This window comes from Anguilla rostrata, chromosome 14 (assembly GCF_018555375.3).
Source record: "Anguilla rostrata isolate EN2019 chromosome 14, ASM1855537v3, whole genome shotgun sequence".
In the NCBI taxonomy this organism is placed as follows: domain Eukaryota; kingdom Metazoa; phylum Chordata; class Actinopteri; order Anguilliformes; family Anguillidae; genus Anguilla; species Anguilla rostrata.
Window position 1 is genome coordinate 19,904,067 of NC_057946.1, and position 13,757 is coordinate 19,917,823.

At 39.9% G+C, this 13,757-nt stretch overlaps 2 protein-coding genes across 2 annotated transcripts; both read left to right on the forward strand.

The window, feature by feature from the left end:
* The first annotated feature begins 4 nt into the window (after positions 1-4).
* On the forward strand, positions 5-4,393 carry bxdc2 (brix domain containing 2). The gene is made up of 10 exons (XM_064309568.1): positions 5-220; positions 547-658; positions 750-793; positions 882-952; positions 1,619-1,668; positions 1,831-1,904; positions 2,089-2,139; positions 2,418-2,519; positions 3,386-3,514; positions 3,885-4,393. The coding sequence occupies exons 1-10, from the start codon at positions 68-70 to the stop codon at positions 4,137-4,139; spliced, it is 1,041 nt and encodes a 346-aa protein (XP_064165638.1). The 5' UTR covers positions 5-67; the 3' UTR covers positions 4,140-4,393.
* A 777-nt stretch (positions 4,394-5,170) lies between these two features.
* dnajc21 (DnaJ heat shock protein family (Hsp40) member C21) lies at positions 5,171-12,844 on the forward strand. Its single transcript, XM_064309566.1, has 12 exons — positions 5,171-5,660; positions 6,949-7,042; positions 7,276-7,399; positions 9,006-9,134; positions 9,302-9,606; positions 10,262-10,422; positions 10,618-10,696; positions 10,792-10,968; positions 11,717-11,765; positions 11,970-12,166; positions 12,348-12,426; positions 12,535-12,844. Exons 1-12 carry the CDS (start codon positions 5,558-5,560, stop codon positions 12,685-12,687), a joined length of 1,650 nt encoding a protein of 549 aa, XP_064165636.1. The 5' UTR covers positions 5,171-5,557; the 3' UTR covers positions 12,688-12,844.
* The last annotated feature ends 913 nt before the right edge of the window (positions 12,845-13,757 follow it).

The window sequence follows — 13,757 nt, forward strand, 5'->3', positions numbered from 1 at the left end:
TTAAGATTAGTTGTAGGAGACCAGTAAAGAAACAGAAGAAGAACGCATCGACACCGCACTCTCCAAAATGTCCGCGCTCAAGAGAAAACGTGGGGGAAATGGAAAAGGTCCCAAAGCAGCAAAAAAAGTAAAAATTGTCGAAAATGGATCTCAAAAACAGAAGGACACACCAGTCGAGGATCCGAAGAATGAGTACAATGTCCCAGCACCAGTTTCAATGGTAACGTGACATACAAAGATTGTTTGTAAAACTACTTAGCTGCTTGTTCTCCTTCAGCTGTGTCTCTCCATGGATGATTAGTTAAATTGACATGGTAGTTTACCTTGTAAGCCAGTCTAATAATGATAATCTAACTGCCAAATCAGTCACCACAACCTATAACTATCCTCCGGGCTAATTTCCCAGCTAGTGCAATGGGGGACATAAATGATAATTGTAAAGTAGCAACGTAGATTTTCCGCTAACGATTGCATGAATGATGGCGTACTCGTGTCGGTCAGACCAGGCCAGCGTTTATTAACAGACTATTTTTGATCGTTAATCAGGGGAAGTGGACGAACAAAGAACGGGTTCTGGTGTTCTCTTCTAGAGGCATCAACTTCAGAACTAGGCACCTGATGCAGGACCTTAGAGCCATGATGCCTCACACGAAAGCAGGTATGGCTAATTATCTATAACCAAAATTGAAACATCACTGTTCCTTTTTCTTGTTTAGATACTTAACGCTAACATTTGCCTCTTTTAACAGATACTAAAATGGATCGAAAGGATAAGCTTTTTGTTGTAAACGAGGTAAGAAGTAAGCCAATACCTTTTCTGTTTGTTTGTTTGTTTGTTTTCTTTTTTGTAGCTAGTTGTAACCATGTGCCTCGTCTTACAGGTGTGTGAAATCAAAAACTGCAACAAGTGTATATTTTTTGAAGCCAAAAAGAAACAGGACCTCTACATGTGGTGAGTGTGCAGTGTCTCATGGACATTGGAGGATGTGAAGCAATATGTGAAACACAGGTTATCTATGTTTTTCTAAATTAATGAAATGAGCATATTATTTCTATTTTTTACATGGCACATTAGTGAGACAAGTCTCCAGAAGTCTTAAGCTTGATAAATTATGGATACTTTCTAGTTTCAAATAGTGAAAGTCCATGTGCAGAGGAGTCATCCATCTAGAAAGCATTACTATCATTAGCACAATATCTATATCTGTAGGACCACAGTACTCATCTAATTATAACAATTTTTGAGTTGTCTTTATTCTCCGTCATACTCTTATAAATTATGAACAAGATAATAAACAAGGTGTCATTATAAAAATGATGCATAATATATCAATATAAAACAATATTTATATCAATATTTTGAACAAAATATAATTATAAACAAGATAATGTATAAATAAGACTAGAATAAATAAGTAATTAAACTACTATGTTTGTTGTCTGAAATTTTTGCAGGTCTGTAATTGGCCTCTTAGATTACTCCTACTGAAATCACTCCTGGTTTAAACATATGTAAATTGTTGAACCTCTAAGAGTCTTCACACCGACACAATGTTACATAGGGCCTGTGAAAATGTTTTTACTGTTTAAATGATTTGTTGATAATCCATTTCTTTAGGATTTCCAATGTTCCCCATGGACCATCAGCCAAGTTCTTGGTTCAGAACAGTAAGTTAATCATTTTATAATTTAGGAATACACTTGTACATTTCTGAATGCCTTGATTGACCGAAAATTTAACATTTTTAAATGAAACCTGTTTAGACGATGCATCTTAACTTGTTTATTTTGGTCATTTTTTTTATTTGAATAATGTATCTTTTTTTCCAGTTCATACACTGGCAGAACTCAAAATGACTGGAAACTGTCTGAAAGGATCCAGACCGCTGCTTTCTTTTGACCCAGTAAGTTCTGTGCAGCAATGCTAGCAAGAAGTTTTTTTATACGTGTTTTACATTTGCCAGCTTCCCTGCAATTCACCAGGGAATTACTAGTTTCACAGTTAAAATTACTAGTGAGTGGGGTTATTTCTTTGGAAAATGTTCTACAAGTAAAACTTGTTTGATGCGAATGCTTCAATTTTTGCAGAAATTTGACAAGGAACCGCACTACGCTTTGCTGAAGGAGTTGTTCATCCAGGTTAGTAAAACTACAAATTGTTGTATTTACTCAAATCTTTGGTGAATTGTGCTTTTTTCCTTTCTTTACAATATTCAAATGAACCATCATATATGTGTAATTCATATGTGTTTTGAGATGTTTTTAGTGTAGACTTGGGGATATTCAGAGTGATCTGTGGCTTTTATTAAGAAAGCTTCTTTAATGACTATAAATTATTATTAGTACTAACTGGTAATTCTATAGACTTTGCAGTACAAAATTAAAAAATTGAATGAATGCAATTATTCTCTTTGCAGATATTCTCTACTCCTCAGTATCACCCTAGGAGTCAGCCCTTTGTGGACCACGTTTTCACATTCACGATAGCAGACAACAGGATATGGTTCAGGAACTACCAAGTAAGTTCTGGTTATTCGTTTTCATCTAGTGGAATATGTCAAATTATTCATTATGAAAGACTTGTATTGGGCCATGCAAACTCCCAGTCATAAAAAAAAGTTTTTTTGATCTGTAAAACCCCAGTTGAGATTTGCTATTAAAATCTGACCAGGTCATGTGACAGCCCTGGTTGCGCATGAAATTAACTCCTCCCTCCCCCATTGTTAAAATTATGTAATTAAAACTATTTTTAGTTACATTTTTACTGTAGATATTTTTTTGGATTGAATCAAATGCATTGTTTGGTCTAACAACAACCTATCGTTACACTGGAATGCCTCTGGGGACATGCACTGCATTTCCAGAAGCATGCGGACACCTCTTCTAATTGGTGGTTTTAGCCATTGCTAGCAGGTGTATAAAATCAAGCATACAGAATTGCAATCTCCATTTACAAACATTGGCACTAGAATGGGCCGTACTGAAGAGCTCACTGACTTTCAACATGGCACTCATAGGATGCCACCTTTCCAACAAGTGAGTTCATCAAATGTCTGCCCTGCTAGCTGCTCCAGTCAGCTGTAAGTGCTGTTGTGAACTGGAAACATATTGGAGCAACAACAGCTCAGCCGCAAACAAGCTCAGGTGTCCACGTTCTTTTGGAAATGTAGTGTATATTGAACTTCTATTAAAATGGTATACTTTAAATGGTTTACAGGCTACAATACTGGTCACTAGAAGTTCTTTAAATGTTATATTGTAAGGGTGCTTTTCCTTACGAGGTCCATGTGACTAAGTATACACCTACTAAAATGTGTCTACATTGTATGCCTACAGGACAGCAGAATATAACCCAACTGAAATTAATTTCATTGATTGTCCTTAGATAATTGAAGAAGATGCATCCCTGGTTGAGATTGGGCCACGCTTTGTGCTCAACCTCATCAAAATATTCCAGGGTAGCTTTGGTGGCCCGACCCTCTATGAGAACCCACATTTCCAATCTCCAAATATGGTAAATATGCTGTGCAGTTATTGTAGTGTATTTAACCACCAATGTAATACACCTAATGCAGAGATGGCACATCTTCATTTTCAGCTTTTCGATAAATGAATTTCAACCTATTGGCCTGACACCATCCTCATTCTGGGCCAACATGTATTTTATTGAAGTTTACAATCTTTCTGACACCATAATTCATTACTTTGGCTAAGTGGTGTAAAGTAGTACACGTCAGTCAAGGGTATGACTATTTATCTTGTCACATTAAGCAATGAATGTATTTTTGAAGTAATTGTTCAAATGGATACCATGCAAAGTACAGCCGGTGTCTTGTAAGTAAATAGTAGTGGCTACAAATGAGTGATATTCCTTCCTTGTGTAGCACCGGAGGATGATTCGGCTGGCCACAGCTGCCAAACTGCGGGAGAAACAGATGGTGAAAGAGCTGCAGAAAATGAAAAAGTTGGAAGAGAAAGAGGTGGTGTCCCAAGATGTCACAGATGATGTATTTGCAACACCTTCTGAGGAAAAACCAGTTGAAGTAGAACATGAGGCCCCACCCCTCATGAAGATGAAGAAGAAGAAGAAAGACAAGGAGTTCAAACGACAAAGGATGCGGAAGGTCATGAAATTGTAAGCCACAGGGCACCATAAAAGTGTGTGTATTTTTTTAGTATTGGAAGCTGGAAACAGAACTGCTAATCCATCAGAGTAGCCAACTGTCGCAAGTGTGAGCCAGGACTAAGAGTGTTTAACCTTTTCTTTTGTTCTTTTTTATTTGAGTTCTTCCTGTCATGATGCCAGAAATGAAGTGTAATTAATTGCTGTCTTGTTGAAAATTGTATTTGTATTACTGTTGTTGACTGTTAAAGGCCTTTGCATTGAACAGTACTTTGCCTAATGCTTTTTTATTTATCCATTCTTTTTGTAATGCATTTTAGATTGAGTAAATTAGCTTTAATGTTAATATTTAAAGCATTATGTATACTGCATTCAATGATGGTAGTTTTTTTTCAGTAAGATTATGAAGATTAGTTGAATTTGATGAATGCTTTCCTGACATGGTCCACTGCAGTGACATTTTTCTGCCTTTGTGTAGCTGTATATAAGGTTACATTTGTGGTTTCTATGAAACTGCCGTTTAAGTTAGAGGCACACTTGAGCAGTAAGGGTCAGAGTGGATCTTATATTCCCTTTGTGGAGTGTGAATAGCTCGCCAATCCATACACTTCAATATTTTAAGATTAATTACCTTGCTCCAGGGCATTGTTCCTCTGCTACCCTCTCACCCTGTAATCTGGTTACTACATCTTTTGTCCTTAATTACCCCTCCACCATCCCCCAGGAGGTGTTTGACTGGCAACTGAGGTTTGAGCCCCTGGTGGGCATCTAGAGATGTTGACTTGTATCTGGCGAGATGAAGTCGGGTCCCCACAAGAAAGATCTCTGCCATTGGGTACTCAACCAATTGATACAGGGGCTTTACCTTGTTCCCTATCTCTCTGGCTCCCCACTTGCGACTGTTCACTCAGACCTCACTCCCAGGGAATTCTTGAAAAATAGACACGTTTTCAATGGACCTTCCCTGGTTAAAGGACTGGAAAATAGCTTTCGTGGAGCGCACCGCCTAATTTTCCGAGTGAATATGACACAGTCTGTTTTCAAGTGACGTCATATTAAGGCGCATACCGGCAGTGGAGTTGCTACACGCACAAGCTGAATGGTTTTGGGGCTAGCTTATTGCTAAAATAGGTGACCTGGGAAAACTAACCAGTCGTAGCGTGAGTTTATTTAATTTTAATCTTTCAGCCATACGATCTATAACTACACGGTAGTGGCTGAAAATATATAGTTATTGTGTTATATAATGTAACTGAAGAGCGAGAGTTGGGACTTCAATGCATGCTTTACACATAGTTTGCTAACGTTACAATTAGCTTGCTGAATGCCGAGAGGACAGAAACAACAGCGGCTTCTGCACGAGGTCTTTCTTTTCCTGTATAAGATCTGTCGATTGGCAGAGAATATTTATCAAGCTGCATAATCGTCGGTAACATGGCCATGAAGTGTCATTACGAGATCTTGGGCGTCAAAAGGGATGCTACGGACGACGATCTGAAAAAGGCCTATCGCAAATTAGCGTTGAAATGGCACCCAGGTATTTAATTTCGTTTGCATTATTGCTTACAGGTCACATCTTTGTGTCAAGAATTAGTACAATTACTGAATAAGAACAACGATAGCTAACTACAAAATATTACCCAGGTCTATTTTACCTAAGGCTTGGGTGACGTTAAATTACCTAAAGTGAATTAGCTAGTTGTAGTAGTAAGCGAAAACGCATACTTGATCAGTGCGTCTGGACTAACACGTAACGTTAGCCTGAATTCAATTGCTTGCTGGTTTTTTAAAAAAAATTCTGTTTGGTCAGTCAAAAATACCTGTCGACTGGGTTCGTGTGAAGGCCAGGACAGTGACAGTAGTGCTCTATTGAGCTATGTAGATGTGCAGACGATAGGAAGGATTGAAGAATGGAGATGGCATAGATTTCATATCCATAAACTGTTCTGAAAAGAGATTGTTTTTGACGTATAAATTATTTAAATGTGATTTAATCACGGACTTCTTAACTTAGTCTCTTGAATCATTGGAATTTCACTGATTAAAATAAGTTATCACCAAAATAAGAGACTAGTAAAACAAGAGAAGAGTGCATTAGTAGCTGTTAAATTTGTTGCACACTGCTGCACATGGAGGTCCAACTAGTCCTTTCTGTATGCCTGGCTAGGGACCTCAGTAAAACTCCTGCCAGCTGTATCTGTCCTAACAGGCTGCATGTGTTGCCTACATACGCAGCAGATCCCTACAACAAGACAGAGTTGAGACCTGAGAAAATTTAAGGCCTAGACTTAATCAGCTACATCAAAGTGGCTGCTATGCTATTTGCAGTGGTCCGTAGCTACTTAGTTAAATATATCGCTGTATTTTGACCATTTAAATTAGAATTTGATATCCCAGAGTTCAGGTTTGTCACGACAATTACAGTACTGATTTTGTGCCCTTACCCAGGCTGGTTTTTATAAAACAATGGCTGAATGCAGGTCATCAACTTGAGTGAGGTTTTGCAGCACTGGGACGACTCTCCTCATCTATCAGACACTCTCTTTTCTTGGGCACTACCATTGCCAACAACATGGATTTTAGAAAAGGTTAGAAATTTAGGGTTAAACAACAAAAATATCATCCCTTGTGGCTTGCGCTAATGTAGGCCTACAATGCCCATGCATTTATGATCGGAATAGCATGCTACACGGACACATTTTCAGACTTTCCTGGCACTGAACATTTGTCCTATTCTGGAATGTTCTGGAGTAATTAAACTCAAGAGCACCAGTGATACCTTAAGAGACTCTGCATGTTTGTGAGACCCATTCTTTCCTTTCCAGATAAGAACTTGGAGAATGCTGAAGAAGCAGCAGAGCAGTTTAAGTTGATCCAGGCAGCATATGACGTCCTGAGTGACCCACAGGAAAGAGCCTGGTAATTGTCACACATTCTGAAATCAGTACTTCCATCGCCATTGGTGCCACAGAAGTAGGGTAGAACAATTAAGCTGAAAGGTAAAAAAAAAAAGAACAAAGAATACCAATCAGAGTGAATGAGACTGTTTTAAGGGCTAATGAGCCCTCGCGCACTCTGGCTGGTCAGTATGTCATACTGCTCCATATCTGTGGAACATCAGTGTTAATGCTGCTGAGCTGTTATCCCTCCAGGTATGACAATCACCGAGAGGCCCTGCTGAAGGGTGGAGTCAGTGGGGAGTATGAGGATGACAGCATCGACCTGCTGCAGTACTTCACTGTCACATGTTACTCTGGGTTTGGAGATGATGAGAAGGTGAGTGAGACACAAGGACCCCATTCTGCCTCTTATTTCTGATGCTGTTTTATTTAGTATGCTTATTGTGCATAAATCAGGCTTTTTGTGGGAAGCTAGTCACTTGTAAGTGTTGAGGTGGTTACCCTTTTGATTTTAACTCTTTCTCTGGGCAGCGGTTTGTACCATGGCATGTAACCAAATATCCCAGTGTGTCATGAAATAATTCAAATAAGTTTCCTAGTACAGTGTAAAGGGAGAGGGTTGCGATAAATTGTATAGACCCCACAGGTTAACCACTCATGCAGGTTCACCCAACGGGCAACAATTTGAGACAGGCCAGAACATCTTAAAAACAAGAAAAAAAGCTGTACAGCTTTAGAAGGCAATACTCTGCTATTTACAATTACTACTAACTATTAGCCTGTCTGGCTATTAACATGATGAAATAATGAAACTTTATTTTTTTAATTTTTATTTTATTTTTTTTAAGTACCAACCGTGCACTGACAGAAGAACAGCTTCATATGTAGTTGTGTATTTAGTCAAATATGATCTTGTCTGATAATGGCAATATTCAAGATGCAACAGCAAATTTTACAGGAAGATGACTTACCATGCAGTTAAAAAATATTTATATAAATATATTTATAACCACATGCATGTTGCCAGTTGTTGAAATTTACATTTGTTCAACTTATGATTTACATTTGTTTAACTTGATTTGATTTTGTTAGCTTTGTCAAAAATGTAATGTTATGATCCATGTCTTTTGCATGCTAGAGATAGTTCTTGCAATGAAGCAATAGGGTTGAGATTTGCAAACTCTTGAACAGCAATCTTAGACGTGAATGGCAGGAATATTTGTTACTTTGCATAGGCTTATCGCTTGCATTGCAGGTAGTTATATCACCACTAGAGGGCAGAATACATCTGTGCAGTTTGTTTGAAACGATAGCGTACCGTTTCTGTGATCAAAGGTCGGCAGTTAACTTATCTGTAGGTTGCTGGATTAGAAGACTTCTTCAAATATAGGTTCATAAAAAGGTCTTTTTGGTCCATAAACTTTTTTTTATAATTAACCCACAGTACTTTGATCGAAATGTTGCCTATATGTGCATGATGAAATACATATACATATAATATAAATATATAATATTAAAGATCCAGGAAACTGGATTCAAATTGTGGTTATATTTCCCAGAAATAATTTGTCGTCTTGATATTTCTGTCAAGTTTTTAACCAAATTATAACCATTAAATTGTAATAAAAACTATTAGATTATTGTGACCTGTTCAGTAGACAAGGACAGGGTGTGTATCTTGCGCTCATTAACATTCATATCCGTAATACACGTCATATGTAAATCATTCCTTACCGCTAGCTAGGTTCGAGCCGGTTAGATGAGTAACCTTACTCTTCCAGACAAAATAAAAGAAAGCAACATAAAGTAGGCTTTACCATCGTTTGCAAGAATCATTGAAAAATATTTATTGGCCTTTTGTGAATGCAAAAAAGTATTAAAACGACACATTAGCAAAGAATTCCCAGGTCCCTGAACCTAAATAAAGTTTTGAAATGATGTGCTGATGGTAATCCTTTTATATTTCTGTGTTGTCCTGGCAGGGATTTTACACAGTATATAGGAACCTGTTTGAATCCATAGTGAAGGAAGAGATGGAGCACAGCAAGGAGGAGGATGAAGAAGAAGGCCAGTTCCCCACTTTTGGAGACTCTCAAAGTGACTATGACACGGTAAAATATCACGTCAGGAAATGGTGTGGAAAGGAGCATCACAATGCATTATCTGTTTGTCAGAACAAAGCAGAGAGCTCCTCAGTTTTACTGGTGATTCTTCATTGGTCCTTGTGTATACATCACACGATGCTCAGCTGGGGCCCACAATGCTTCCATGTCTGCAGGTGGTGCACCTCTTCTACGGCTACTGGCAGAGCTTCTGCACCCGCAAGAACTTTGCGTGGAAGGAGGAGTACGACACGCGGCAGGCCTCCAACCGCTGGGAGAAGCGGGCCATGGAGAAGGAGAACAAGCGGACGCGGGAGAAGGCCAGGAAGGAGCGCGGCGAGCTGGTCCGCCAGCTGGTGGCCTTCGTGCGCAAGAGGGACAAGAGGGTCCAGGCCCACAAGAAGCTGGTGGAGGAGCAGAACGCCGAGAAGGCCAAGAAGGTGGAGGAGCTGAGGCGGAAGCAGAAACTCCACCAGGCCAAGTGAGTGAAATCATGTGACCTTTTCAGGAGAGGAAGTCCACTTTTTGTGTCTTTAGCAGTATGAGCTACACATATACACTGAATTCTTTGTTTTGACGATTAAGATGGATGTTTTTAAAGAAGCCGAGAAGTCTTCTCATCAGGTATTGTAAAATACCTGGGTAAAATAAAATCCCCAGACCACAGAAAGATACTGCAGTTTAAAAGCCTTCCTAACAAAACACTAGTATGCCAGGTGAGCCACTTGGCTGGTTTATGAAATCTGACGAAGGATTCTAATGGGGGAACTAGCCTAACACTGCTGGACAGGCTGCAGATACAAATGTGTCCCCTAAATAATAGTGTGAATTTTCCATGAGTATACTGGAGGCTATCCAGAAAATGCGCTGCCTATAGATTAATAATGTCTCCCATCCCCTGATCATGCACATTGTCTTGTAGTTCACTGACGTGTAATCCAAGACATCATGAATATTAAGTTTCTGTCATTGATCTTTAACTTGCTGTAACCGGAGACAGGGAGTGGCGGCGCTCTTATTGGATCAATAATAAAAGACATTAATTTGGCAAATAGAATTAGCTCTGCCCTGGGTATTACTAGACTTCATTACTTGATTTAAGCGATGAGCACTGACTGGAGGCTTCACCCCTGCAGGCTGGCGGAAGACTACAAGGAGCAGAGCTGGGCGGCCATGTCTGAGCTGGAGAAGGAGCTTCAGCAGATAGAGGCGCAGTATGGGCAGGAGTTCGGTGACGCGTCAGAAAGTGAAGAAGAAGAGGCAGACGTGATGGACGGAGGAGACCAGAGTGGAGGAGGCCAGTGCACGGACACAACCAAACATGCTCCCACATACACACACATTTAATTCATTTCACACATTAGTGTCAGGATGGGAGAATATGTTCTGAATCGGTTACACTGCAGTTTGTGTGGCTCTTTCAGAAAAGCTAGAAGAAAAGGCATGAAATGCAAGCCTGTTTGAAGCTTATCTCTGCTCTGCTCTCTCACAGATGCAACAGAAGAACTCGTGGAATATTACGACGACATCTACTGTCCAGCCTGTGACAAGTCTTTTAAAACGGATAAAGCGTATGTTAAATTCCAGTGCCCGGCCCTGGCTCTGTGTATTATGCAGCGTGTGGTAGTGGAGAGCTCAATGCTCTGTTTTCGCTCTCCTTTCACAGTATGAAAAATCACGAGAAATCCAAAAAGCACAGGGAGATGGTGGCACTGCTGCGGCAACAGCTGGAAGAAGAGGAGCTGACTTTGAATCTCAGCTCTGGAGACGCAATTGAAAAAGAGGAGGAGGTGGAGGAGGAGGAGAAAGATGATATTGAACAGGGGGAGGCTCCGCGGCAAAAGTATGCATGTCTTCTAGAAAACTCTTTGTGCATGTTCTGCATGCTGAAATGTCCTAGGAATTTGAAGTGGCTTGTTCAGGATTATTTGGATACATACGGAGTGTTTATAATGGACAATGTAGGCTATAATGAAATGTTATCATACTAAGCTTGTCCAACATGTTTATTTTGTTTTTTAATGAAGCATGATGTGTTAATCACATTTGACACAACATATGTGAGATGCAGTAACTATGCATCAATGCTGAAACTAATCTTTAAAAATCAGTTTTAGCAGTTTCACAACATCTGATTTTACTGTTTAACACAAGGGACAAGTGCAGTACTTTGAACTGAGCCTGCAGATATGCATATGCCATATACAATTCCAAGCACCCCATCTCAGTCTCTTTGGTTTGAGAAGTCAGCGTTCTGAGAAGAAAAAAATAGAAACACTGATATAAAATGGCGTCCTTTTTAACACCCTATTTCAGCATTGCAAATTGATCATTGTACCCCATTTAAGCACCTTTGTATGACCCTCCCTCACACAGGAAGAATTTATTTAGTAGACTATTAACTCTCTAGTCCATAGGAGCCCATAAACTTGATGCAATATTGAATAACAAGTACATTTCATTAAATATACCAGTTACCCTATTCAGACCTGTGTGTGTGTGTAAAGAGACCATTAAAATACAATGGCCAAAATCCTTATCTTGTTTACATGTACACAGGCTTACAACAGTTTTTTTTCTTTCACAAACAGGCTATCTAAAAAGCAGAAAAAGAAAAAAAGACTACAGAAAGTAGTAAATGTAAGTATTTGGAGAAAGCTGAACAGTGGACACTTAACTCTGGTATAATGGAAAAAGTACTTTTTAATGATCATCTCAATCACGTTGAATATTGAATTTTATGAATTATAAATGAACCCAGCTGTGCCACAGCTTTCAATCTTGTGGAGTGGGATGTTGGTATGCTTAGTTCCCCCATTATTTTTCCACTCTAATTTCGTGTAGAGTGCCCCAGAAGAGCCAGTGGAAGAATGTGCCATTCCAGAGCCTGTGCAGGCACAGTGCAGCCCTAAGGACCCCCTGATAGAGCAGTCGGGCAGCAGTGAGGACAGCCCCTGTCCCCAGTCTCCCCCTGACCAGCCATGTGACCAGGACACGGAGGACGTGAAGCACGAAGAGAGTCCACCCACAGAACCGAAGAGGTGACTTCCTGCATGACAGCTGTTTGTCTAAGGACCGGTCTCTGTACACGGTTTATGCGCTGTGTGGTTTATGGCCCACTGACAAAATAGTTAAGCAGGGGCACTGTGTTATTGCTTTGCCCTTTACGCTTTTTATTCAAGAGCTTTTTTTATGCATTTGGTTTTATTTATGTATTGTCAGCTCTGGAAAGACGAAAGTAAAGAAGGGCGCAATGAAAAAAAGCAGTAAGCCTCAGGGAAGCCTGGACCATGCAGCAGAGGTGAGTACCATTCGGGGAAGCTATGATGTTGCTGAAGTGTATAAAGCCCATTTACATAAAACGAGTGTGTGGGGTCTCTGGGTCTCTGATCCATGTCTCTCCCTGCAGGAAGTGAGTCTGCGCTGTGTGACGTGCCAGTTTGAGTTTCCCACCAGGAACAAACTGTTCGACCACCTGAAAACGACAGGACACGCCACAGCACTATCATCGACCAGACCTGCAGGGGGCAAGGGAAAGAAGGACAAGAAGAAGAACAGATAACCTCTCCAGAATTAGCCAAGGCAGAGACTTTGCCATCCTAAAAGACTGGAATTTCAAAGGCGTGGCCGAAATGTCTGGTGTTACGGAGATTTCCTGCATAATATACTGTGTATGTGGCGGGAAAGGGTTTTAATTAAATCTGGAACCAAGAAATACATTCTCTTACAGCTCTGTTTTTCTTGTGTCCCTCTTCAAACAAACGAACACAGCATGGCCTGTGGTAGCAAAGCCCCAGAACACGGATGTATTTCTGTAGCATACATGTACCAGGGGTGCATTTCCTTCTGCAGTGTTTGGATGGGTGTGAAACTGGAAACGTTTGCATCGTGTTTGCAACGCTGTGGTGGTACTTCCATTGGTGTGTGAAAAATGGTGCTGAAGATTAGAAAAGCAGGAACCTTCTACAGAAGCATATTGGCTGTGTTGTGTGGCATTCCAGTCTCTTTTTAACAGCTTACTGGAGAAATCACTCAAGTATAATGTGCAGCCCAATGAGAATATTTTTATCATGAATACAGATGTGATTTTGTCAATCCGTTCATGTCAAAGTGTTTGCAGGCCCTGGACCGTAACATTCTTTCCCTCGGCATCCCAGTGTTAATAGCGTGTCCGTTTCATTGTGGCATTTCATTTCCATCCATAAATGCTGTTCATTTTATCCAGCTTTGGGCAGTTATAGTCAGAGGTACATAAATATTTTAATGTAAAAGTAGTTTAACTTGAATACAAACGTATCATTAAGTTTTATTTTTATACAGGACGAATAAAACGAAGTGTCTGTTGGGGCTATAACTATCCCTGGATACTGGTGGCAAGGAATGAATGGCAGGTTAGAAAATCATTTGTGCCATTGCTTTGATATATAGCTTGTTAATCTGTGAAATACATTGGTGAAAGTTGATGCAAACTGCCACTTAAAAATCAGTAATGAGTATGCACAGATTTTTAGAAATTAAGCACTGATGCATAGAATATACACTCACCGGCCACTTCATTAGGTACAACTGCAAACTGCACCCGTTAACGCAAATATCTGATCAGCCATTCACGTGGCAGCAACTCAATGCATT

Bases quoted from the DNA above. Each gene is read 5' to 3' on its own strand.
- dnajc21 (XM_064309566.1), top strand. From the start codon at position 5,558: ATGGCCATGAAGTGTCATTACGAGATCTTGGGCGTCAAAAGGGATGCT. The intron at 9,607-10,261 runs GTGAGTGAAATC...TCACCCCTGCAG, and splicing joins CAGAAACTCCACCAGGCCAA to GCTGGCGGAAGACTACAAGG. The intron at 10,697-10,791 runs GTATGTTAAATT...CTCCTTTCACAG, and splicing joins TCTTTTAAAACGGATAAAGC to TATGAAAAATCACGAGAAAT.
- bxdc2 (XM_064309568.1), top strand. From the start codon at position 68: ATGTCCGCGCTCAAGAGAAAACGTGGGGGAAATGGAAAAGGTCCCAAA. The intron at 659-749 runs GTATGGCTAATT...CTCTTTTAACAG, and splicing joins GATGCCTCACACGAAAGCAG to ATACTAAAATGGATCGAAAG. The intron at 1,905-2,088 runs GTAAGTTCTGTG...CAATTTTTGCAG, and splicing joins CGCTGCTTTCTTTTGACCCA to AAATTTGACAAGGAACCGCA.